We start from the raw sequence: 25,305 nt of genomic DNA, 5'->3' as shown, positions 1-25,305 counted from the left end.
TGAACTTGTTCTTTTCAGATACCAAACAGATTGATCAAAGGTTGGCATGATTGGCATTCCCAAGAGAAATATCAGCTGTTTGCTGTGGATCACACACATGCCTCGGCAGGTAGCCTAGCAGTTAAGAGCGTTGAGCCAGTAACCGGAAGGTTGCTGGTTTGAATCCCTGAGCCGGCAAGGTGGAAAAATCTACCGTTCTGCCCTTGAGCAAGGCAGTTAACCACCAACAACAACTGCTCCCCGGGCGCTGATGACATGGATGTCGATTAAGGCAGCCCCCCGCACCGCTCTGATTCAGAGTTAAATGTGGAAGACACATTTCGGGTGAATGCATTCAGTTGTGCAACTGACTATGTATCCTCCTTTCTTTCCTCTCTTCTATGCACAATACGTGTTCCATCACCATGTGTTTTGTCCGACTGGTACTTCCTGTGTATACTGTACAGTAGGTTAGAGATTGGAGTTTGATAATCGTGACCAAACACTACTAAAAAATGACTAGTTATGACAGACCTACAAACGTGCAAAGATACTGAAATTTAAATATTGCAAATGTTTGTGATTTGTTTTCTTAGCTTAATGAAGATGCATAGACCTTTTTTGTCCAAAAACAATTGAAACCTTTTTAAATAAAGTTTTGTAAAATATAGTTTCTCCGCCTGCCTTTGTAGGCCGATTTATGTTACTGTGTGACAATAGTCAGGGTAATATGTGATGGTATTACCCACACCATGCAACTGATGCAAGTTAAAATATTATTAGAGTGTCAGTCCCAGCATTTATCGCATGAATAGACACACAGTAGGAGTGTAGTTTACTGGAAGGAGGAGGACAGGGAATTCACTCACATGATGATAGCTGCAGTTCAAGATGTCCTGCACTGGCGCAACGAGCATTCTTATCATGAAAGTGTGGTTTTGATATATTTTTTTCTCACCTCCCACACATTTTTCGGGAAACTGCTCTGTGACGCTGAAGGAAACACCTTGGGACCGCTTGCCTCTGACGTTCCTCAGTGGCACTCGTGTGTGGTACAGCAACGTTACTTTCGGATTAGTAAAATAATTAGCGATTCTTTCTTCAGAGCACTGACCGAGTTGCTACGGAGAAACCTATGGACACCATCAGACAGCGCGCGCGCAGCCTATTACAAGGGGAGCGGATAAGGTAAACATATTTTTATTTTATTTATCCTATCTTTATAATAATGCAAACACGTGCTTTATTTTGTAACACGTGCTTTATTTAGTCAACTGTATCTTCTAAACCTAGTCCATTGCCCCACAGACTCATTCTATGTATTTTTTTTGTATAGGCTAAGCCTTGGTAGCTCTAATTGGTTTTTAAAACTATTGTTTGAAATGACCATCTTTGCAAATAATTCCTAAATGCTGTGCTATTGCAATTGTACAATAGGCTTTCCAGTGTTGGTTGTCTGAGGGAAGTAGTCTACATTGTGTATATTATAGAATACATGTATGTATCCAATTTTAGCTTCTTCTAATGCAATTATCTTATTAAAAAACCGAATGCTGTGTTGTGGACAGTATTTAGCCAGAGTATATATATTGTGGACAGATTTCAGCTTGAAGACCAATGCGATAACAGGTGCAAGGTTTGGAAAGGTTTGTCTATATTGTTAAGTGAGTAATATTATTTTTTCTAGCTTTTAAAATATTACAGTGTCCAAACTGTCATTGTCCAATACCTCTGCAAGTGAGTATGCTGGAATAATTATTCTATGGGCGTTTAGGACAAGAAGTAGGAAGTCAAACTAAGAGCACAAGTCAATGTGCCAATGCATTCTTTTTGTGGTCCCCCAGTCACTTGGAGTTTTTCTTAGTGGGCCAAGTAATGCCCTCAGGGTGCCAGTCTTCATCTCCGGTGCATTGGTCTATGAATGATTGGTCTATGACTGAATAGGTTGACTGGCATTGAGCTATGAACTGGTTTGGATTTAGTCACTGACAAACACACACTTGCCTCAAGCAAGTGGCTCTTTGGAAAGCCGATTAGATACTGCTGAAATTAAACCGACATGAATTGGATCTCTATACTCATGGCTGACTCACAGCACAGGAGTGCTTTCAGTTAGACATTACCTCTAAGGTCTGATTGCTGCTAATTGTGCTGTGATGTTTGTGGTCTGCAGTCTTTATTGTGCTGAAAAGTTCCCCCCTGCAAGAATCCCCCCCCCCCTTCAAGCAAGTCGCACCAATGAAGAATCGTGTGTGTGGGCGTTCATGCCGCGAAGAGGGGGAGGGGGGGGGGATTCTGGTGGAGAAAGTTGGGATATGCACCTTGGTGGTTCTTAAAAGTCAGGACATTCCTTGTCCGGCAGGGAAACCTTATTATAGATTTTTTTGCATTATTTGAGATTAAAATGTACATTTCCGGACGACATGTTATAAGGAAAAATATTTGTTCTGGGAATTTTCTAAATACTTATTCAATTCCATGTCGGCTCTCTGACTGGAAATGACATTGTCCGGAGCAAAGGATCCCAATTTCAAACTCTCCAAATGGATATTAACTGAAAAAGGATCTTATGTAGTTTCTTGCAATAGCCCTATCTGAATTCAAATAATATTTATTTCAAAACTGAGATTCCAAAATTTGGGCAACTCCGTTAGATTTGTCTAATATCCTCAATGAATAATACATGAGCAGGGTCGGCTATACCATAAGCACGGACTCCTTCATGTCCTCATTACATTTAAACTCAGCAAAAAAAGAAACGGCCCTTTTTCAGGACACTGTCTTTCAAAGATAATTCGTAAAAATCCAAATAACTTCAAAGATCTTCATTGTAAAGTGTAAACAATTAATTAACCATAAACAATTAATGAACATGCACCTGTGGAACAGTCGTTAAGACACTAACAGCTTACAGACAGTAGGCAATTAAGGTCACAGTTATGAAAACTTATGACACTAAAGAGGCCTTTCTACTGACTCTGAAAAACACCAAAAGAAAGATGCCCAGGGTCCCTACTCATCTACGTGAACGTGCCTTAAGCATGCTGCAAGGAGGCATGAGGACTGCAGATGTGGTCAGGGCAATAAATTGCAATGTCCGTACTGTGAGACGCCTAAGACAGCTCTACAGGGAGACAGGACAGACAGCTGATTGTCCTCGCAGTGGCAGACCATGTGTAACATCACCTGTACTGGATCGGTACATCTGAACATCACACCTGCGGTACAGGTACAGATGGCAACAACATCTGCCCGAGTTACACCAGGAACGCACAATCCCTCCATCAGTGCTCAGACTGTCCGCAATAGGCTGAGAGAGGCTGGACTGAGGGCTTGTAGGCCTGTTGTAAGGCAGGTCCTCACCAGACATCACCGGCAACAACGTCGCATATGGGCACAAACTCACCGTCGCTGGACCAGACAGGACTGGCAAAAAGTGCTCTTCACTGACGAGTTGCGGTTTTGTCTCACCAGGGGTGATGGTCGGATTCGCGTTTATTGTCGAAGGAATGAGCGTTACACTGAGGCCTGTACTCTGGAGCGGAATCGATTTGGAGGTGGAGGGTCCGTCATGGTCTGGGGCGGTGTGTCACAGCATCATTGGACTAAGCTTGTTGTCATTACAGGCAATCTCAACGCTGTGCGTTACAGGGAAGACATCCTCCTCCCTCATGTGGTACCCTTCCTGCAGGCTCATCCTGACATGACCCTCCAGCATGACAATGCCACCAGCCATACTGTTCGTTCTGTGCGTGATTTTCTGCAAGACAGGAATGTCAGTGTTCTGCCATGGCCAGCAAAGAGCCCGGATCTCAATTCCATTGAGCACGTCTGGGACCTGTTGGATCGGAGGGTGAGGGCTAGGGCCATTCCCCTCAGAAATGTCTGGGAACTTGCAGGTGCCTTGGTGGAAGAGCGGGGTAACATCTCACAGCAAGAACTGGCAAATCTGGTGCAGTCCATGAGGAGGAGATGCACTGCAGTACTTAATGCAGCTGGTGGCCACACCAGATACTGTTACTTTTGATTTTGAACCCGACCCCCCCCCCCCCCCCCCCCTTTGTTCAGGGACACATTATTCCATTTCTGTTAGTCACATGTCTGTGGAACTTGTTCAGTTTATGTCTCAGTTGTTGAATCTTATGTTCATACAAATATTTACACATGTTAAGTTTGCTGAAAATAAACGCAGTTGACAGTGAGAGAACGTTTCTTTATTTTTTTTGCTGAGTTTAGTGCAACAAGACAACCCATGGTCTGTAAAGTTCTGTACTTTTGATAGATTTAAACAATTATTGCAATCCCCACTGCCACATTTAATTAGGTTCTAGAGTTATAAAGCAACTGAGGAAAAACAATCGCTGCTTTGTATACCATTTGAATAAAGACATTTTTTATTTGTCAACACTGTAAGACATCAACTGTCAGATTTTTGTCTAACATCAACTCATTCAGAGTGCTGAAAGTTTTAGATTTCTTTTTTTGGGGGGTCAATATTCTGGAAAAATAAAGTACTATTCAGATGCTTAAACTATTGAAGTATTTGATGTGCTAGACCTAAGGTATAATGCTTGCTTTAAGTGTTTTGTTTTCTAAGTCTAGAAAAACATTCCCTGTAGCATTTAATAGTGCTATAAAACAAAAATACATTTGGAGATTTGTATTGCATATTTAAATAATCTGTTAGAATTAAACAAACAAGGCCTTTAAACACTTGTTGGGCAATAATTGTACAAATGAAATGCCTTTTCTCAACGGAGTTGAGAGAAATCCAGTTAGTTGCGCTTGATGAAAAAAGTGAAGAATGAGGTTGTGGTGTTACATGGTGTGATAGCTGTTACTTAGGTCTGTCAAAAATATATATTTCAAATGTTCATTTTAAGGAAAATATTTATGGGAAAAAATGTCAGATTGTCCAGTCTTTCAAGAGTCTCTGACCTACACAGTCCTCTTTATGACCATAACATAATGCCAGCCACATCCTGCAGAAAGGACAGGGGGGATTCTGTTATTGATCTAACATATTCATACTAGAAATCCTAATCCAATATCAATCAGTAGCTAATGTTCTGCATTGGACCATTAAGCATTTTACATCAAAAAACAAACGTGTGTTTGTAATTGGATAATTGCAGTTAGTACCGCCCTTTTTCACTCTGCTTCAAAACATTTGATGCCTACTGAACACACCGCTTCCTACACTCATCAGTATCAGTGGTGATGGTTTATGGTTTTGTGTTGACTTATATCTCCATCTGCAGATGGGCCTATTCAGTCATGTTATGAGAACAAAGGTAAGAGCAGAGTAACTCTGGATATTTTCATTATGGGATATTATCACAAAGTAGGAAGGACCTGTGAGGGTAATGACGCATTTTAATATTTCATCACTACATTCTTGACTATCATAATGTTGATTTGAGATGAGAGCTCCTTGTTCTTCAGCAGCACATGTTACTACTCCAGGCATGAGTACAGTACACCTTGGGAACATGATCAAGTGTTGTTTTTAGTTAATTTATTGTATTTTGTGTTGCTTTAAAGTGCTTTGAGATTATGTAATGAGTAGTGCTATAAAAGTTGAATAAATTATCTTGCTTGCCCTGTTTCCATGGTCACCGTGCTGTCTTCCCTTTGTATTGACTGTCTTGTATTTCTGATATACAGCCTCAGTAGTTCCAGTTTAGGTTGCCAAGGTTACATGCATAGGGCTGTTGGCTGTCTCACTTGTCACCTGGTAGCAAGGCCTGGCCAATCGATACCCATGTAGTACATGGGTTTTATAAAGTTCCAGCTAGTAGAGCGCAGACCTCACCTGGCTGTGTCTGTCTGTGTGATGAACCAGAGGTAATTTCACATAGAACAGCAAAAGCTCTAGGGAAGTCACATGAGCTAGTGTGTGGGATTCATCATGCCTGAACAGAGCAATGCCCTGTATTTTAATCATGGTCACACAATGAATGTTTTTACAATGTTACTCGTGTAATTACACAGGTATAATTTAATTTGATTTCAATAGGCTTATCATTGAGGTAAATGATTTGTTTTTTACAAAAGAGCATATGGCTGTGAAGTCATGACTGGGACGATGTTATCTTGATCTCTTCTCTGTCCTGCAGGCCTGTTGTGGAGGCCTGTTGTGGAGGGCTAGGCTATGTCTGAATTCTCCACCCTTCTCTTGAAGTGTGCACTTGCATAGGATTGGTGTAAGAATTGGCAGGAGGCAGTTTCCTCCATTGCTAAATTAATGCAAGAAAGTGTGCAAGTGCACACTTCAGGAGATGGTTGGCAAATCAGGACATAGCCCTAGTCAGAGAAAGTGGGGAAAACTGTTCCCTGATCTCCTCTGTCCTCCTGATGTCCCTCACAGGAAAATCACTCTAATTGGAGGTCTGGAGTTGTGGGGGAACACAAAACACACATAGCAGAAATAGAGAAGCTATGGTGATCAAATCAAACTTTATTTGTCACGTGTCAAATACAACAAGTGTAGACCTTACCGTGAAATGCTTACTTACAAGCCCTTAACCAACGGTGCAGTTCAAGAAGAGTTAAGAAAATATTTACCAAATAAACTAAAGTAAAAAGTAACACAACAACATAACAATAACGAGGCTATATACAGGGGGTACCGGTACCAAGTCAGTGTGCGGGGGTACAGGTTAGAGGTAATTTGTATATGTAAAAAAAAAAAAAAAAAATGCATGAAATGAAATGTATGCATTCACTACTGTAAGTCGCTCTGGATAAGAGCGTCTGCTAAATGACTCAAATGTAAATGTAGATGGGTGAAGTGACAATGCATAGATAATAAACAGCGAGTAGCAGCAGTGTACAAAACAAAGAGGGGTGTCAATGTAATTGTTCGTTGGCCATTTTATTAATTGTTCAGCAGTGTTATGGCTTGGGGGTAGAAGCTGTTAAGGAGCCTTTTGGTCCTAGACTTTGCGCTCCGGTACTGCTTGCTGTGCGGTAGCAGAGAAAACAGTCTATGACTTGGGTGACTGCAGCCTCTGACAATTTTATGGGCTTTCCTCTGACACCGCCTATTATATAGGTCCTGGATGGCAGGAAGCTTGGCCCGAGTGATGTACTGGGCCGTACGCACTACCCTCTGTAGCACCTTAGTCAGATACAGAGCAGTTGCCATACCAGGCGGCGATGCAGCCGGTCAGGATGCTCTCAATGGTGCAGCTGTAGAACTGTTTGAAGCTCTGGGGACCCATGCCAAATCTTTTCAGTCTCCTGCGGGGGAAAAGGTTGTGTCGTGCCCTCTTCACGACTGTCTTGGTATGTTTGGACCATGATAGTTCATTGGTGATGTGGACACCAAGGAACTTGAAACTCTCAACCCGCTCCACTACAGCCCAGTTGATTTTAATGGGGGCCTGTTCGGCCTGCCTTTACCTGTAGTCCACGATCAGCTCCTTAGTCTTGCTCACATTGAGGGAGAGGTTGTTGTCCAGGCACAATACTGCCAGTTCTCTGACCACCTCCCTATAGGCAGTCTCATCGTTGTCGGTGATCAGGCCTACCACTGTTGTGTCGTCAGCAAACTTAATGATGGTGTTGGGTTTGTGTTTGGCCACGAAGTCATGGGTGAACAGGGAGTTCAGGAGGGGACTAAGTACACACCCGAGGGGCCCTAGTGTTGAGGATCAGCGTGGCAGACGTGTTGTTGCCTACCCTTACCACCTAGGGGCGGCCCGTCAGGAAGTCCAGGATTCAGTTGCAGAGGGAGGTGTTTAGTCCCAGGGTCGTTAGCTTAGTAATGAGCTTTGTGGGCACTATGGTGTTGAACACTGAGCTGTAGTCAATGAACAGCATTCTCACATAGGTGTTCCTTTTGTCCAGGTGGGAAAGGCCAGTGTGGAGTGCAGTAGAGATTGGGTGATCTGTGGATCTGTTGGGGCGGTATGCCAATTTATGCACATGAAGTAGTAACTTCACCCTGATTCCAAACACCTCACAGATTACAATATCCTGTCTGAATACTGCAGTGAGAGTAGTATGTTTATACTGCCAATGTTTTTTTTGCACACTTTTATAATAAGCAAGGATGACACTTATGAGTAAAACTTGCCAATAGTTGCAACTGTAACATAGTGGCATGTTATTTCAAGATGTGTGGCCATCGCTATTTCCAGTTGAGTTAAGATTGTCTCAGTCTGCTGAAGCCTTGTTCTTAGAATGATATGTTTAGACATGGACTATCAGATTACTCTCATTGTATGTATTTTCATTTCAGGACATTGACTTGTTTTTTTTTTTCTCTTCCAGAGCTGAGTTGGAGTTATGGCCTTTGTGTTGAGTCAACCTAACCATGGGTCTCACAGCCTGGTAGTGTGTGGGTGCTACTACTAACAGAAAGGAACATGGCATTTGGGCCATGTCTGGCATGACGATGAACATGTTTAAGGTTGAGTCGGACTACATTAACTGTACCATCAGCCATGAGATCCACCAGTACCTGTTTTCTGGAGCCTACATCCTGGTCCTTCTGATCGGCGTGCCCACCAACGCCTTCTCCCTCTACCACGCCTGGCTGCAGCTGAGAGCCAAGAACGAGCTGGGGGTCTACCTGCTCAACCTGACCATATCGGACCTCCTCTACCTGGCCTCGTTGCCTCTCTGGCTGCAGTACATCTTCCAGGGAGATGACTGGAGCCAAACGGAGTGGCTGTGCCAACTGTGTGGCTTCCTGCTCTATGAAAACATCTATATTAGTATAGGGTTCTTATGTTGTATCTCTATAGACCGTTACCTGGCCGTGGTGTACCCGTTCCACTTCACAGCATTCCGGAGCATGCGGGCGGCTACATTGGCCAGTGCGTTCATCTGGTTGAAAGAGATTGCCGTGGGCGTGGTCTTTTTCAGACACAAGGAACTAAGCACTGACCGCACCAACCAATCGGTTTGCTTTGAGCACTACCCCATGCAACCGTGGGAGTACCCAATTAACTACTACCGTTTCTCCGTTGGCTTCCTGTTCCCCCTGGGCATCCTGTCCGTGTCATATTTCAGAGTCCTGCGGGCAGTCAGGAAGAGCACTGGCACTCAGAGTGCCCAGAAGACCCGCATCAAGCACCTGGTGACCAGCACTATCGTCATCTTCCTGGTATGTTTCTCTCCGTACCACGTGTTCCTGTTGCTGCGTACAGTCTTTGAGAGGGACTGCCCCTTCATCATCAGTATCTTCAACTACTATCACTTCTCCCTGCTGCTCACCAGCTTCAACTGTGTGGCCGACCCGGCGCTGTACTGCTTCGTCAGTGAGAGCGCCCAGCAGGGGCTCCAGCAGGCCCACGAGGCCTGTACCCAGGCCCTCTGCTGCAGCTGCCACAGGGGACAGCACAGCCCTGTTACCGCCACCACCACGGGGACAGACTCCAACGAGGTGGCCACCTCCAACGAGAAGGGGACAACAACAGTCACACCGCTGACACAGAACCAGATGATTTAGCAGTAATATAAATAATACATGGGTTTTATAAAGTTCTTTGGAAGGACCTAAAGATGCTTGAATAGTAGTCTAGGAGCTGGAACCAGATTTGGATAAGAGGGATGGTGGGAAAAATAATAGTGACAGTGACATGGAACATTCTGCAATTAGATGTCATAAAAAAAAGTGTTATAGCAGTGCTACAACAGTGTTATAAGGTAATGTTTTTTGTTTTTAATTTTACAACGCTTTCTTTTGAGAGTTTTGAATTCAAAACTATCTCTATACAGGCTAGCAAATTTCTTCCTGTAACATTTTGTTTCTATCTCTCATCACATTATTTAATATTCATTCTCAGGGTTTTAAATCCCAGACGGTGATTTCAGGAGTGACTGACTTCATACCTATCAGCACAGATCAGACATATCAACACGTGACCTAATTTATCTCTATCGTAGGTCCTCTAGGATTCGTGGGTTAGATTCTTGCTGCTCAATATCTGTGAATCGCTCCCATTTCAGGGGTATGTAAAGGATTCCTCAACTTAGCTCAGATTCATAAATTACACTGTGTGTAGAGCATAAACAAAAATACATACAAACAGTGAGCTCCAAAAGTATTGGGGCAGTGACAATTTGTGTTGTTTTGGTTCTGTAATTCAGCACTTTGGATTTTAAGTCATACCCCACCAAAAATGCTAACCTCCCCAGTTATTGTAATGGTGAGAGGTTAGCATGTCGTGGGGGTATGATATTTATGCCTCTAACTTTCTCTCTAATCATTATTCATGATTCATTCAGGTTTATCTGTAATCATGGTTGCATCCACATTAATGTAAGTGTTAAGAAACCTATTATATTCTTATTTACAATAAAAGTGACTCCAAAAGGACACATTATTTACCATTCATTTCTATTGGGCACCCTAATTTTTACATAACTAATTTTTTCTATCGTTCTTTTTTTTACATCCTTTATTAGACAGTGGCGATGATGATTATGAACTTGGTCTTTTGCCTACTAATGCCTGCAATGCAGTGAAGAAAACGATATGACAACAATAACGTCTAATGTAACTGGCCCTTCTAACAGTACAACTGGCCCCAGCTTGGCCCCCCCCCAGTTGAAATGGTCTAGAACCGCCACTGTTGGGCACAAAATAATCTGAAACACATTCAAAACAAACAGCAAATGCATCCAACAAGTTTTTACAGTTACAATCTTAACGTAGTAAAGATGTGCTAGGAATATTGGACCAAATACATTACTTTTTACTACTTTATTACAGATATAAGTAAATTTGTCCCCAGAAAAGGGGCTACAATGTACAAAAAGTGCTGTAATTTCTAAACAGTTCACCTGAAAAGGATGGATGAAAATGCCCTCAAATTTAAGCTGACAGTCTGCTCTTTAACCTCCATAGTCATTGTATCCTTTTAAATCCAAAGTCCTGGAGTACAGAGCCAAAACAACAACAAATGTGTCACTGTCCCAATTCTTTTGGAGCTCACATAAATGCATACATAGATACATTGGTTAAGAGCCTTAACATTTAAAATGAATGAATTTCTGTTATGTTGTTTTTGTGCATCTCTGACTGATGTCTATTGATTCCCGGGTCATTTCATGTGTATCTGAACTATTGCCGTTCAAGCAGGCAGAAATACAGCCAGTATGACAAGTTATGCATCATTTAAATCTTGAAAACTTGATTTCTGACATGCACAACATTTGGTGACTCTATCAACAGTGGACCAATTAAACAAATACCAAAAGATAGATTTTAAGTGGATTATTCCAGCGGTGTCAAGCTCAGTAGTACCCCAGAGGTCCTGACTTACTTGACTTCTTTGTAGAGCATAGGTCGATCACAATGTTCTCCACCGCATTCTCTTTCCCAGGGGCCTGCCCTGCCTCTAAGGATGTCTTAGTTGGAAGAGCCCCATGACGCCCCCATCCCCTCTCCCATTCCCATGTCTCCCCAGGCTGTGTCCTGGCCACACAGCCTGAGTATTTCCAGGTTAAACAACCCACATGAGGACCAGCACAGCTGACCTCTCACCTTTCACACACTGCACAGATTTTCTGCTGCATGTTTCCCCTCCTTACATTGGTATTTTTACTTCTTTAAGTACCAGATCTTCCCAAAGCAGAAGGACATAGGAAAAGAGGCTTTTCAATGGTGAATGAGGCAGTTGTAAATCACCTAAGGATGATGATGATGAATTGGAACATGTAAGGCAAACAGAGATATTCAGAGCTCATAAATCATGGGTGAATAACTTCATACAGTAGGAGACTGTGTAACAATAGTGTTGACTCATACATCGCTATCAGCCCAAAAGAAAACGCAAGGAAATACACATTTACTGCAGGGTCTCTAATGTAATATTTGTTCAAATATTGTATATGTATGTGTATGCATGTCACTTTAACCACACAATAAGAACATATATATCTGTAGAGTAATGTTCAAAGTCTATTTTTGTAGATATGTCTTAACCAATTCATGGGTTTAATGTTCTCTTCTCTTGTTGACTTCTTGCTATTTGAAAGATTTGCTTTGTGACCATGTGGTCTTGCTTGACGTTAGCAGTGACACTGTATTCAGTGATGCAGGAAATGCATTCTTGTTGCGTAGGATAGTTGCTGTTACATGACTTTTATTCTACTTCTGCTGAAGTTATGAACCCTTGCTGTTTTTCTTTTCATTTGGTCTTATTGGAAATGTTCTCAGCACATCTCTCATATTTACAACATCAATATTAAAATGCTGCCATAATGTGTCAGGATTCTTCTGTAGAGTTGAGGTGTTTTCCTCTGGGATTGTGTTCTCTGGAAGAGAGGGCTTTCCTGTATTTGTTTCTCCAAGATTTGATGCATTCATTTGCATCTTATTCAGATTGCTCATCTGATATGTTTTAGGCATAAAACAAATAGTCTTGTATGTTCACACTTTTGCCACCTTGTAGGAGTTTGAGGCAGATACAGCCATTCCTCTATCACGTTGACTATCTCTATCTCTCTCACCTGTGAAGGATTTGAAGGAGTCGTCCCAGAAACACCCAGTTAGTTAACTTTGCCTTGGCAGTTGGAATGTGATTCAAAATAGAACTACACAATGAAACACAACTAATGCATCAAACTCCAAACACACTTGAAGCAGAACCGTGTGTACACACACGGCTCAGTGGGACTAGAGTTGAATTGACACTAATTGTCAGCGTCCTGTTTTTGTTGGGCTGAACTTGTTCAGTTCTGCATTTAAAAATTTATTTTATCAAGTAAGCAACTCATTAATTCCATCATCGAGTAATGCTAAACATTCTCAGGTGTAACCAGTCGCTAGCTAAGAAAAAGCCTTGGTCTGTTTATTAACCTAGCAACAGAAGCCTCCTTGGACGTCACTAACTTTACTTTGGCTGAACCTAGAAGGAAAGGGCTTCATTTGGAAAGGTCAAACCTAATATCATTGCTTTCTACCAAATCCATGTTAGATAAGAAAACCATAGGTAAACAAACTAACTGTGTGACATGAGGACTAGAAGCAAGAATAGGAGCATAATGTTGGATTGAATTCTTTGGCTGGAGAATTCAATATGTCTTCAGTTTTTGCAGGGTTGCCTGAAACCATACCATGTGTTTGTCAGACAGTGTTGATGGTAAGATGTGTGTGTGAACGGTTGTTTTAGACAGATCTGTGAGTGACCTTGGCTGCGGAGGGAGGAAGTAAGGGAGACGGAGGGAGAAGGTGGGATATTTAGGGAGGGTGGCCCCTAGCATAGCACACACTGGCACTGACAGTTGATGAAATCATGTTTCAGTGGAGCTCTAATCAGATAACAGCACTTTGATTACTTTTCAAATTATTATTACATGATTTAACAGTTTGTAGTGTATTAAAATAATCAAGTGATTATGATTTCGAATACAAATGTCATTAACACCATTAATATTAGTAAGACAGTGTGTGTTGAGCAAATTCAAACAATATCTCTGAAGAATTACAGGGTTTTTAGGACACAGGTTTCAGTGGTACTCTGCTCTTAGCAAGTGTTTTGCTCACCGACTCATAGCTAAGGAAGACAAAAAGTTACCAAGCCAGTATTTCTGGTGTGTAAAACACACAGACCCCTCTGTCTTATCTGGAAGCTGGAGACAAAGTGTTAGTAGCATAGCACAGTTAGCAGTGTGTCACAAAGGCAGTCAACTGTCCCTGAGAGCAGTCTGCCTTCAGATCTGTGCGCGTGTGTCTGTCCAGTGTGCGTGCGTGACTGATTCTCTATTTGGTTATATTAATTTGGTCCTACTAATCAACACAAGATGATTTTACTAACAAAAAAATTACCCTTTTCAACAAGATATTTGAGAGATTGGGAATCGTGGTATTCAAGGTCTATATCACAAACTAAAAACAGTTGTATATAGTTCTAATCTAGTGCCTTGTTTATTCTAGAATTAAGATCACAAAGCTATAAAATCAACTTGGTTTATGGCGTTGGCTGATATCAGGCTTTAGCTTGTAATATTATAGTAACATAATATATGCAACGTAGCAGACACTTATCCAAAGCAACTTAGTCATGCATGCATACATTTTATGGCCATGCTCTACCAACTGAGCTACACAAGGACAATGGTTTTTAATTTATGAAGTTTGTAATAAATGTTCGGGAGCAATCAAATGCACAACTACAGGCAATTCACAACTCCTCCAACTCCACACTTCTCGGTTTGATCAAAACATGGCAGCATCAAACTCAAGCCTTTAGGAAGACTGCCATGTACTGTAATATCGTGTTCAGGTTCCATGCAATCAGATGATTAATGATGTGAGATAGTGTAGGGTTGTAGCTTTTGGCTTGGGTGGGGCTTCCACCTGGTCACAGACCAAGGACCATCCCCAATCGTTGGGGGAGGTGGTGTGGTGGATACAGAGGAGGAAGGGAATGACAGCAACGGCATGGTATTTTCACTACTCTGCGTGGGTTGGTGGTGTGTTCACTACTTTGCATAGGTGGTAGTTTGTAAGGTGTAGTTTCACTTTCTCTGTGAGATGCGGTCCCTGAGCTTTATGATGAGGTCAGAGTGTGTGGGGTGAAAGGTCAGGCCGTCCACCTCCATGCCCAGGGTTCCTGTCTTTCCACTGCGGACACCATGTTGCACCAGGATGGACAGCATCTCCTCCTCCTGTGGCATGGCAAACAGAGACCGATGACACAGGTTTAAATATAGCAGACTGTTTCTCAAACTGGTCCTCTGGACCCCCATCAAGTCCACATATATATGTTTCATTGCAACACTACCACACCTGATGTAACTAGTGAACTATTCAACATGCTGGGGTTGGAATTGAACAAACAAATATAAATAATGACTGGGGATCTGGAGGAAACACTGACCTACAGTGCATTCGGAAAGTATTCAGACCTCTTGACTTTTTTCACATATTGTTACGTTACAGCCTTGTTAAAAAATATATATCTCATTCTGGGCTCCCAAGTGGCGCAGTGGTCTAAAGCACTGCATCTCAGTGCTAGAGGCGTCACTACAGACACCCTGGTTCGAATCCAGGCTGTATCACAACCGGCCATGATTGGGAGTCCCATAGAGCGGTGCACAATTGGCCCAGCATTGTCCGGGTTTGGCCGGTGTAGGCCGTCATTGTAAATATAAAAGTGTTCTTAACTGACTTGCCTAGTTTAACCTTTATTTAATAAAAAAAAATCTACACACAATACCCCACAAGGCAAAAACAGGTTTTAGACATTTTTGCAAATGTATTTAAAATAAACTGAAAACATTTACATAATTATTCAGACCCTTTACTCAGTACTTTGTTGAAGCACCTTTTGGCAGCAATTACAGCCTTGAGTATTCTTGGGTATGACGCTACAAGCTTGGTACACCTGTATTTGGGGAGTTTCTCCCATTCCTCTCTGCAGATCCTCTCAAGCTCTGTCAGGTTGGATGGGGAGCGTCACTGTACAGCTATTTTCAGGTCTCTCCAGAGATGTTTGATCGGGTTCAAGTCCGGTCTCTGGCTGGGCCACTTAAGGACATTGAGACTTGTCCCGAAGCCACTCCTGCGTTGTCTTGGCTGTGTGCTTAAGGTCGTTGTCCTGTTGTAAGGTGAACCTTTGCCCCAGTCTGAGGTCATGAGAGCAAGATTTCATCAAGGATCTCTCTGTACTTTGCTCCGTTAATATTTCCCTTGATCCTGACTAGTCTCCCAGTCCCTGCCACTGAAAAACATTCCCACAGCATGGTGCTGCCACCACACGCTTCACCGTAGGGATAGTATTGGCCAGGTGATGAGTGGTGCCTGGTTTCCTCCAGATGTGACACTTGGCATTCAGGCCAAGGAGTTATATCTTGGTTTCATCAGACTAGAGAATCTTATTTCTCATGCTCTGAGAGTCCTTTAGGTGCCATTTGGCAAACTCCAAGCAGGCTGTCATGTGCCTTTTACTGAGGAGTGGCTTCTGTCTGGCCACTCTACCATAAAGGCCTGATTGATGGAGTGTTGCAGAGATGTTTGTACTTCTGTAAGGTTCTCCCAACTCCACAGTTCAACTCTAGAGCTCTGTCAGAGTAACCATTCAGTTCTTGGTCACCTCCCTGACCAAGGCCCTTCTCCTCAGATTGCTCAGTTTGGCGGGGCGGGGGCTCTAGGAAGAGTCTTGGCGTTTCCAAACTTCTTCCATTTAAGAATGATGAGACCAGTGTTCTTGTGGACCTTCAAAGTTGCAGAAATATGTTGGTACCCTTCCCCAGATCTGTGCCACGACACAATCCTGTCTCGGAGCGCTACAGACAATTCCTTTGACCTCATGTCTTGGTTTTTGCTCTGACATGCACTGTCAACTGTTGGACCTTATAGACAGGTGTGTGCCTTTCCACATGTCCAATCAATTGAATTTACCACAGATGGACTCCAATCAACTTGCAGAAACAGCTCAAGGATGATCAATGGAAACAGGATGCACCTGAGCTCAATTTGGTGTCTTATAGCAAAGGGTCTGAATACTTATGTAAATAAGGTATGTTTTTTATTTTTAATACATTTGCAAAACCAATCTAAAAACCTGTTTTCACTTTGTCATTATTGGGTATTGTGTGTAGATTGATGATGTTTTATTTAATCAATGTTAGAATTAGACCGTAACGTAACAAAATGTGGAGAAAGTCAAGGGGTCTGAATTACACTACTCGTCTCACTGCAACCTGCTGTTTAACCATCACTTCGACGCTTCCCAAGTACTGTAATACAGATACTGTACTGTAAAGACGTTTTAGATCGGTGTCAAAATAAGAATATTATGAGACGGCTTGCATGCTAGTTGTGAGTTAAACATGTGTCAAGTGCTGTATACATCTCACAACACTGGGCATCTGTTCCTAAACCTATTGAAAATAAGCAGTGTTTTAAATTAAAAGGTTGGCTTGCAAAAGTATATGCTTTATCTATAGCAAAATGTGGCAAGCTGTAAAGGGAGGAGGCCGAGATAGAGGCCAGCACAGCTTGCCACATTTTGCTATCGATAGGGCATATACTTTTGCAAGCCAACCTTTTAATTTAAAACACTGCTTATTTTCAATAGGTTTAGTAACAGATGCTCAGTGTTGTGAGATGCATATGTTAATGACACATTGGCTTTGCTGAGGTTCTGAAGTGGTCTGGGAGTTTCACCACGCATACAAAAATGTCCAGAATGTGGCGGCCCGGCCTATTCTCTTGGGACTCTGTCTGCATCTCACTGTGACAGTGGAGGGCCTCTGCTCTGACCCCATGCCTAAGATCTGCATGTAGTGAAGCATAGATATACCTAGAGACATATAGACATAGAATTAGTTTGGCCTAGAGCCAGGCCTGGACATTCTTACCTTGACTACATCCCTGGCCCAGTTCAACTGATCTAAAACGCTTTTGATACAGCGGTGGTGTAAACATTTTTGTGCAGACAAACTCAACATTATCAGTTGTATCACAAGCGTTGTCAAATGTATTGTACTTAAGTTGTAGTGTGATCTAGGAACTACCGTACTTTGGCTACAGAGGGCAGGCTAGCAGCCCAGGCCTGGTGCTGGTCCTGGGTAGGTGGGTGAGGCTGGCCCAGGCCTTTGTGGAGGTACCGCTGGTGGATGGGACAGAGACTGAGGATGTACAGAGCACAGGCCATGCCGTAGCCTCCCCAGTTAGACACTCCTACAACCCAGAGACAGGGGTAGAGACGAAGAACAGGATGAGATTCAAAACAGTTTTACAACTTCCATTTTTCTCAGTCTCCCTCATACACTCTCTTAATGATGCTGTCTCATGATCTAATGAGATTTTTTAAAGATAAACACAAATGGTTATACACTGGGCGCAGATGTCAGTTCAACGTCTAGTTTGTCATTTACATTTGGTGACTTCAACATGAAATCAACAAACAATTTCATGTCATTGGATTAAGGTTAAAAGTTGGGTGAAGAAATTACTAAATGCCCTTACGTTGATGACTTTCTACAAATCCAATCAGTTTTTCACATTGATTCAACATCACATTTATTTAACCCTTATTTTACCAGGTAAGTTGACTGAGAACACGTTCTCATTTACAGCAACAACCTGGGGAATAGTTACAGGGGAGAGGAGGGGGGATGAATGAGCCAATTGAAAGCTGGGGATGATTAGGTGGCCATGAAGGCCAGATTGGTGATTTAGCCAGGACACCGGGGTTAACAACCCTACTCTTACAATAAGTACCATGGGATCTTTAGTGACCACAGAGAGTCAGGACACCTGTTTAACATCCCATCCTAAAGACGGCACCCTACACAGGGCAATGTCCCCAATCACTGCCCTGAGGCATTGGGATTTTTTTTTAGACCCTCCAACACCACTTCCAGCAGCATCTGATCTCCCATCCAGGGACTGACCAGGACCAACCCTGCTTAGCTTCAGAAGGATGGTATGCTGCTGGCACAGATGTTGAAACAATGTTGATTCAATCAGTTTTTGCCCAGTGGGTTCTCTCTTGTCTGCGAGTGTAAACTCCTCAACATAATAAGTTGAGCCACTATATCAAGTTTAAGTGTTGTGTGTGTAAAGTATTCATTGGAAATCTTACTCACCGAAAGCTGTGTGAATACTCTAATGTTGTGTGTGTGTTCTCTGAGGTGAGCCAGACACTTTTTCTTCTCCTCTGGTCAGCTGACACAAGAAACTACTTCTGCTTTGACCGATGATTCATGGTGAGAGGATGTTGAGGTGAGAGTGTCTGACTGTTTCAGTGTGTGTGTGTGTGTGTGTGTGTGTGTGTGTGTGTGTGTGTGTGTGTGTGTGTGCATTCTGAGGTGAGCCGGACAGTTTCTCTTCTCTGGTTAGGTGACGCAAGAAACTAATTCTGCTCTGACCTCTGATTCATGGTGAGAGGATGTTGGTGAGAGCGTGTCTGACTGTTTCAGTGAGCATGTCTGTGGTGGTGACACTGTCCTGCAGTAGCACACAGCCTGACTATATGGAATGCAGTTCATAATACACAACCCTTGATCAAACCTGAGACAACCATCCTTCTGCCTGCTGTTATATCCCTTGGCCTGCCGAGGGCTCTGGAGAATGAGCTGCAATCTACTCATTGTAAATCTAAACGCAGTATCTAATAATATAATCAGGGTAGGGGGGGTAATGAATTACATTTAGAAAGTAACATACCCAACCCTTAATATAATATAGTAAATAATCCTGTAAGGATGGTCGCTAAAGGTGATTTGAAACGTAAATAAATAAAGTCTAAATGAATACATCATTAATTCCCAACCTGCAGTGATGGCAAAGTCAGCAGCCACGTCACAGGCTATCAGGCTCCCATTGGGCATGTGTTCTCTCACCGCCTCCTTCACCTTGCCCATGCCCAGCTCGTTCCCGCCATCTCCTATCCCTATTTACACACACACACACACCTGTATTGAGACATGCATATTATTCTAAAGATCTGTGTGCATAGCGGGTGGACCTTTCAGTAGCCTACCTGAATACCAAACTCCATAGTATCTGTACCAACCTGTGGTGCTGATGCCAGGGATGGTGCTGGCTGTGGTGAATAGATCATCTATAGGGTCCACCAGGTGTTTGATGTTCACTCCTCTCATATTGTAGTAGTTCCCATCAGATGCTCTGCCACTGCGCTCTATTGCCACCAAGTGGTCAAACCTGAGCATAACAGACAAAATACTAAATTGACCCACGTGAATAGGATGGAGTGAAAGGTGTGAGTGTTGAAAGCTGAGGTCATCACCTGGGCTTTTTATGGTCTCCGTCATGACACAGGAAGTACAGTGCTGAGTCTGGGCTGTTGCCTTGGTAACTGAGCAGTGGTACGGCTGTCTTTATCACACCTAGAAACACAAACAGGTTAGAGGTCAGCCAAACATATGGAGCTAAACTGACAGAATTCTGTATAGAGTCAGGGCTAGGGCACACATACACATATGCCAAATCATGTACCTTTTTTCACTGCATCCTCCATAATCCTCTGATTCATCTCCAGGGCGCGGTGATCCGTCACTATAGCAACCTCCTTCTGGAGGGCCTGGAGGGTGGCTGCTATGGCGATGGCTCCGGGGGGCCCGTCTGTCTCCTCAGGGGGGTTGTGTGTGTAGTGGGTGGGGAACCCCGTAGTGATGAGCACAGATGAGGAGTGGGAGAGGGACAGGCAAGACCTCAGCAACTCATCCTGGACAAACAACGCACGGATACCCCTCTCCCCTGGGTCCTCGCCAATGATCTTCTCCAGGTCTCGTATGCTCTGGACTACAGCCTTGGACGCCACACTGAAGTGCAAAGGCTGCTGGGAGATGGAGAAAGTCAGAGGGCATTGGTCAGGCTCAGGGGTGGATGTGGACGCAGAGACGGATGAGTCCTCTCGATCAGTGAGGAACATGCAGCCTGGAGAGTGGGTGAATGCCAGTGAGGGCTCTGAGGAGGAAGAAGAACACTTTATTGTTCATTGTCAATGGGAAACCAACACCATATGTGTCTTGTTAGCCAGTTATGCAGTAATAAATATTACAACCAGACAGCCACTCACTGCAACTCTGGACAGCCTCCACACCAGTGACCCCACAGGCCCAGAACGCAGGTACATCTCCTGGGCCAAGGGCCACCGGGTCCCCATACTCCGGCCTGGATACGTCCTGGATCCCCAGCACAGCTGTGATGAGATGGTGCAGTCAGACAGGATGTAAATTGCTGGAAGAGGCCTTTTGGTTTTCTACAAACAAAGGACCCATCTGCAGTTGTGTACCTGGGTCCCCAATGTGGATGGGTCCTCCATGGGCCAGAGGGGTCAGGTGAGTGATCTGGGCCACAATGTCCAGCTTCTCCTCAGGTATTGGTCTCATAGTCACCACCATAGGGCACTGGAACTGACCCACTCCTCTACACTGGAGAGATGTCTGCAGAGGGGACAGTGTATTAAAATACAGGCCTAAATTATGTGCTTTACTCATTGTGTACATTGTAAGTCTTGTCTCTTGAACTATGCATATGTTTGTCTCCAAATCAGAAATAATATGGTAATTACGAGCCTGTGAAAAAGAATGACCTTCTTGGTGGAAAATCACTATATTCTGTTCTGTTGGCACAGTGAGTCGCTTCAGATTTCTACCTGGCAGAAACCCTCCTTCCCAGTCTCACCCTGAACATGCTGACATTACAGTTCTGCTCCACATTTCGGACAGGGACCCCGGCCTCCCGCATTGTCCTCTCAAAGCTGAAGCTACAGCCCAGGTAGAAGGTGACCATGTCCTGGAGCTGACCGCTGTAGGACATCAGGCTGGACACTCTGGATACCAGCAGGCCGTCCTTAAACACACAGTACTGGGGACAGTCCACTCTGTGGAGAAGTAGATGTATAGAAATGATTGATATTGTACTACTGTTTGTTTTTGTTCTGTCATTGTAAAGCAACTTTGGGTCCTTGACAGACAGACACAGAGAGACAGACAGGCAAAGAGACAGACAGGCGCAGCAAGAGAGCTAGGAATAGACCGGAGAGGCTGTTTGATCAACAGTAAACAGCATTCAAACAGAAACAGTTCTCATTGTCTAGTGAAAAGGAAGTAGAAACTCAGTGGAAAATACTCTGGTACGGTTCCCTTTCCTGAGAACATGGACTAGAGCCTACATTCACACAATGCAGCCTCTTTTTATTGAAAGTCTCTGCACACACAGACAACAACACTAGCTTTACTGCAGTGTGAAAGGTTGGAAAACAATGGGGGAAGATGAATGGGTAAATTTCTCAGTTACAAAATGTGCCATAAACGCAGGGTCATGTCCTGGAAATAATTACATGAATACAAGACAGAGATTATCCTCAAGTGTTAAATCTACACGGCCACTCAGAGTAGACTTTGCCCGGATTGAACTGCTATATTCTGAACAGACATCTTCTCTGCACATAAAATAACCTCACATGGGTAGTCAAGGGATTGTTTCAAGACATAAAAATTACCATCAAAGTCACAACTCTTGAGTTAGCATCACATGAATGCCTCACTAGATTCAGGAATACCCCCCATAATAACATTAAATATAACCAATTCAAGACGGTGCAGTCTCTGTAGGCTTATTGTGTGATGTGTTTGTTTGTATCATGTATTATGTAATGTCCATGTTATATTGTTGCATTTGTATTGTAATGATTGTCGGATTTTGTGTTAGGGGTGTTTCAGTCAGTACCTGATGTCTGCGTCTGCAGCGAGAGGTGGACAGCCCCACTCCCCAGGCTGACTCCTGTACAGCAGGGGAAGGGGGCTGGGGTTGGCATGGCAGAATGCCTCGAAGCCATCAGCTAGGCTCTTATGGAGGATCACCACATTAGCCTGCTGGTAGCCTGTCAATCAGATGTTGATGATGAAAAGGAATATTGAGTCAGATTGTACACTGAATTGTATTGCATTGTTTGATTCAGATGTGAGGAAGTTAAATGTTTGAGCTTGTTCAGTGCATGAGGTTGCATTCAATAATTAACCATTACATCAAAGATTCTAACTGACAGTCACACAAAATATACTGCACTGTAGGTCTATAGAACAATATGTTACTTTCTTATCCTTTGTTGCCATCCAGAATGCCCTAAATGTAAACGTCACTCTGACGATACAGCTGGTTGATTTTCAAGCAGTATTGTTGTGATATTTAAGCAATAAAGCACAAGGGTGTGTGGTATGGCCAATATACCACGGCTAAGGGCTGTTCTTAAATGCGACGCAACGCAGAGTGCCTGGATACAGCCCTTAGCCGTGGTATATTAGCCATATACCACAAACTCCCGGTATGCCTAATTTCTATTACCAACATACTTAGAGAAGTACAATTATTTTTTTTGTCATACCCGTGGTATACCGTCTGATATACCACGGCTGTCAGCCAATCCGCATTCAGGGCTCGAACCACCCAGTTTATAATATGCTATATTTCGTACCTACCTGCAGCAAGTCCAGAAGTGTTCTCTATGCCATGGGTTTTCTTACGGATCAGAGCCCTTAGCGCACTAAGGCTCATAACAGACTGACACTTAGACATCTCTACTGACCTGGCTCAGCTACTGTTGCCTCTCTACTAGAGGGTGCGCTATATTGGTTAATTTGTCAAGATAATTAGCCTACATCTCAGATGTAGGCTAATCTCATTGACCAAACGCCTCCTCCAAATGCTTAGCCTTAGAACGGACGAGGTTTGATATCAGGCTACTGTAGTGACACTGGCCAGACAGATTTATATACTGAGTCAATGTGAGACTTCAAGTCTGGCAAGCGAGAGATACTACTGTAGCTGGAATTAGGTAATGGGTTACATATTCACATACAGCTAGGTGATGGCATCAACTTCCTAAACTAATGATTGGCCTGGGTCCTCAAAATAGAAAACTGACATTTGCTGAAAATATAAATGTCTATTGCCTGTTTTCTTGTTGATTGGATTAGACCGATACTGGTAATCAACATATTAAACTCGATGTCTGTTCTGTAAGAACTGAGATGGAAGTGGTCTCACCTGAGCACGTTCTAGTGGTGGTGGCCTTTACACACACTAGTCTTTGCACTGGATACCGTCGAATTGAGTTGGTGAGTGACCTTATACCTTGCCACGCCTGAAACATGCTCAAACCTGAAATGAGAGGTAGACAAAAAGCACACAGGCCTATTCAAAATGCATCTAAAATACTTTCTTTGGGGTAATCAATCATTTCAAAACTGTGACATCTGAGTGGCTAGCTAATGCTATTCAAATTTGGCTGAAAAGGGTTGTAATAATTATACAAAGAGGTAAACGTTTATTATGTAAGTGTAAAGTGGGAGGAATACGCATGCGTCCTCTTTAACATGATACATGTATAACCTATGCATACCATACAACTTATGTTTACGAATAATGGTAGGACATGATAAGAAAACATATAAGCTTCTTGTCGATTTTTCACTGTGCATAGTGAAAGGAAGTGGAAAGCACAAAGCGAACTATTTCCGATATAAATCTTTCTGAATGCATGGTACCTGGGAAGGAATGTTTTTAGTAGTAGCTAATGAATATTCCCATAAGCGAATTTGGAAGAAAAAAAAATTATCTTGCAATACTTCCGCACCGTCCGTGCACTTGGTTTCCACTAGATAGCAGTCAAAATCGTAAAAATTCCTAAAAACAAAAAAATATATTTTTGGTATTAATTTAAGGTTATGGTAAGGCATAAGGTTAGGTTTAAAATCACATTTTAAGAAGAAAACGTGTAGAAATAGGCGGGGTTTATAACTGTGACTCTAGAAAATAGTGACGATTACTGACCTTGGGTGTTTTCATGGTTGGGTTTTCTTCTCGCGAGAATCTAGGCAATACTGGATCAGATATCTCACAGTGGACCCAATTCCATAACAATGAAACTGAAGAGTGAGTAATAGATCTGTAATTTTCATTGAAAGCAAGTTTAAGAAGCGGTAGATCAGTTCAATGTGCGTATTTTATATGCTTCCCGTTCTTAAGTTTTAGTTATTGCGTCGTTTTACTTTTGGATCGTTTTACTTTTGGATTGTGCACCAGCTTCAAATGGCTAAAAATACGTTATTTTTCGTTATGTAAAATATATTTAGATATTACAATGACTCCACACTACTTGCTTGGTTTGCCACATAAACTGAAATTAGGTGAACTATTAGAAATTTAGCAACCAGGAAATGGCGGAGCGATTTCTGCATAGTGCATTTTTAACTCATTCCATCCATAAGATATACTAAACAAAAATATAAATGCAACAATTTCAACGATTTTACTGAGTTACAGTTCATGTAAGGAAATCAGTAAATTTAAATAAATTCATTAGGCCCTAATCTATGAATTTCACATGACTGGGCAGGGGCGTAGCAATGGGTGGGCCTGGAAGGGCATAGGCCCACCCAGTTGGGAGCCAGGCCCAGCCAATCAGAATGAGCTTTTCCCCACAAAAGGGCTTTATTACAGACAGAAATACTCCTCAGTTTCATCAGCTGTCCAGGTGCCTGGTCTCAGACGAAGCCGGAGGTCCTGTGCTGGCGTGGTTGGACGTACAGCCTAATTTTCAAAAATGACGTTGGAGGTCGGGTTATGGTAGAGAATGAACATTCAAATCTCTGGCAACAGCTCTGGTGGACATTCCTGCAGTCAGCATGCCAATTGCACGCTCACTCAACTTGTGGCAAGGTGCACCTGTGTAATGATCATGCTATTTAATCAGCTTCTTGATATGCCACACCTATCAGGTGGATGGATTATCTTGGCAAAGGAGAAATGCTCACTAACAGGGATGGAAAAAAGTGTGCACAGAATTTGAGAGAAACAAGAATTTTGTGTGTATGGAACATTTC

The 25,305-nt window shown here is 42.9% G+C and overlaps 2 protein-coding genes and 1 long non-coding RNA gene across 4 annotated transcripts; 2 read left to right on the top strand and 1 right to left on the bottom strand.

Annotated features, from left to right (window-relative positions):
• Positions 1–841: 841 nt before the first annotated feature.
• On the top strand, positions 842–10,002 carry gpr68 (G protein-coupled receptor 68). The gene is made up of 2 exons (XM_029713164.1): positions 842–1,167; positions 8,260–10,002. Exon 2 carries the CDS (start codon positions 8,369–8,371, stop codon positions 9,440–9,442), a length of 1,074 nt encoding a protein of 357 aa, XP_029569024.1. The 5' UTR covers positions 842–1,167; positions 8,260–8,368; the 3' UTR covers positions 9,443–10,002.
• Positions 10,003–13,525: 3,523 nt separating this feature from the next.
• Positions 13,526–24,185, bottom strand: dglucy (D-glutamate cyclase). Of its 2 annotated transcripts, XM_029713159.1 has the most exons (12): positions 23,968–24,185; positions 23,468–23,581; positions 22,151–22,304; positions 21,104–21,302; positions 20,712–20,862; positions 20,496–20,618; positions 19,913–20,383; positions 19,704–19,803; positions 19,470–19,618; positions 19,227–19,346; positions 17,469–17,629; positions 13,896–14,610 (listed from the first exon to the last, which is right to left on the bottom strand). In XM_029713159.1, the coding sequence occupies exons 2-12, from the start codon at positions 23,571–23,573 to the stop codon at positions 14,461–14,463; spliced, it is 1,884 nt and encodes a 627-aa protein (XP_029569019.1). In that variant the 5' UTR covers positions 23,574–23,581; positions 23,968–24,185; the 3' UTR covers positions 13,896–14,460. The 2 variants fall into 2 exon arrangements, with proteins under 2 accessions (XP_029569020.1, XP_029569019.1); XM_029713160.1 differs by lacking the exons at positions 23,468–23,581; positions 23,968–24,185 and adding an exon at positions 22,900–23,058 and having other exon boundaries at positions 13,526–14,610.
• LOC115162143 (uncharacterized) lies at positions 24,116–25,026 on the top strand. The gene is made up of 2 exons (XR_003869489.1): positions 24,116–24,355; positions 24,923–25,026. It is a non-coding gene; the product is annotated as an uncharacterized LOC115162143 (long non-coding RNA).
• Positions 25,027–25,305: the final 279 nt, after the last annotated feature.

The sequence above is a fragment of the Salmo trutta genome, chromosome 25 (genome assembly GCF_901001165.1).
Source record: "Salmo trutta chromosome 25, fSalTru1.1, whole genome shotgun sequence".
NCBI lineage: Eukaryota > Metazoa > Chordata > Actinopteri > Salmoniformes > Salmonidae > Salmo > Salmo trutta.
The sequence above is the reverse complement of the archived record's forward strand: the minus strand, read 5'-3'. Positions and strand labels throughout refer to the sequence as shown.

What these genes read in the sequence shown, in the direction of transcription:
- gpr68 (XM_029713164.1), top strand. Translation starts at nt 8,369, where the DNA reads ATGTCTGGCATGACGATGAACATGTTTAAGGTTGAGTCGGACTACATT.
- dglucy (XM_029713159.1), bottom strand. Translation starts at nt 23,573, where the DNA reads ATGTTTCAGGCGTGGCAAGGTATAAGGTCACTCACCAACTCAATTCGA. An exon ending in GTAATGTCAGCATGTTCAGG is followed by an intron (nt 20,863 to 21,103) that starts GTGAGACTGGGA and finishes TCCCCTCTGCAG; the next exon opens with ACATCTCTCCAGTGTAGAGG. An exon ending in GGAGGATGCAGTGAAAAAAG is followed by an intron (nt 19,804 to 19,912) that starts GTACATGATTTG and finishes TTGTGTTTCTAG; the next exon opens with GTGTGATAAAGACAGCCGTA.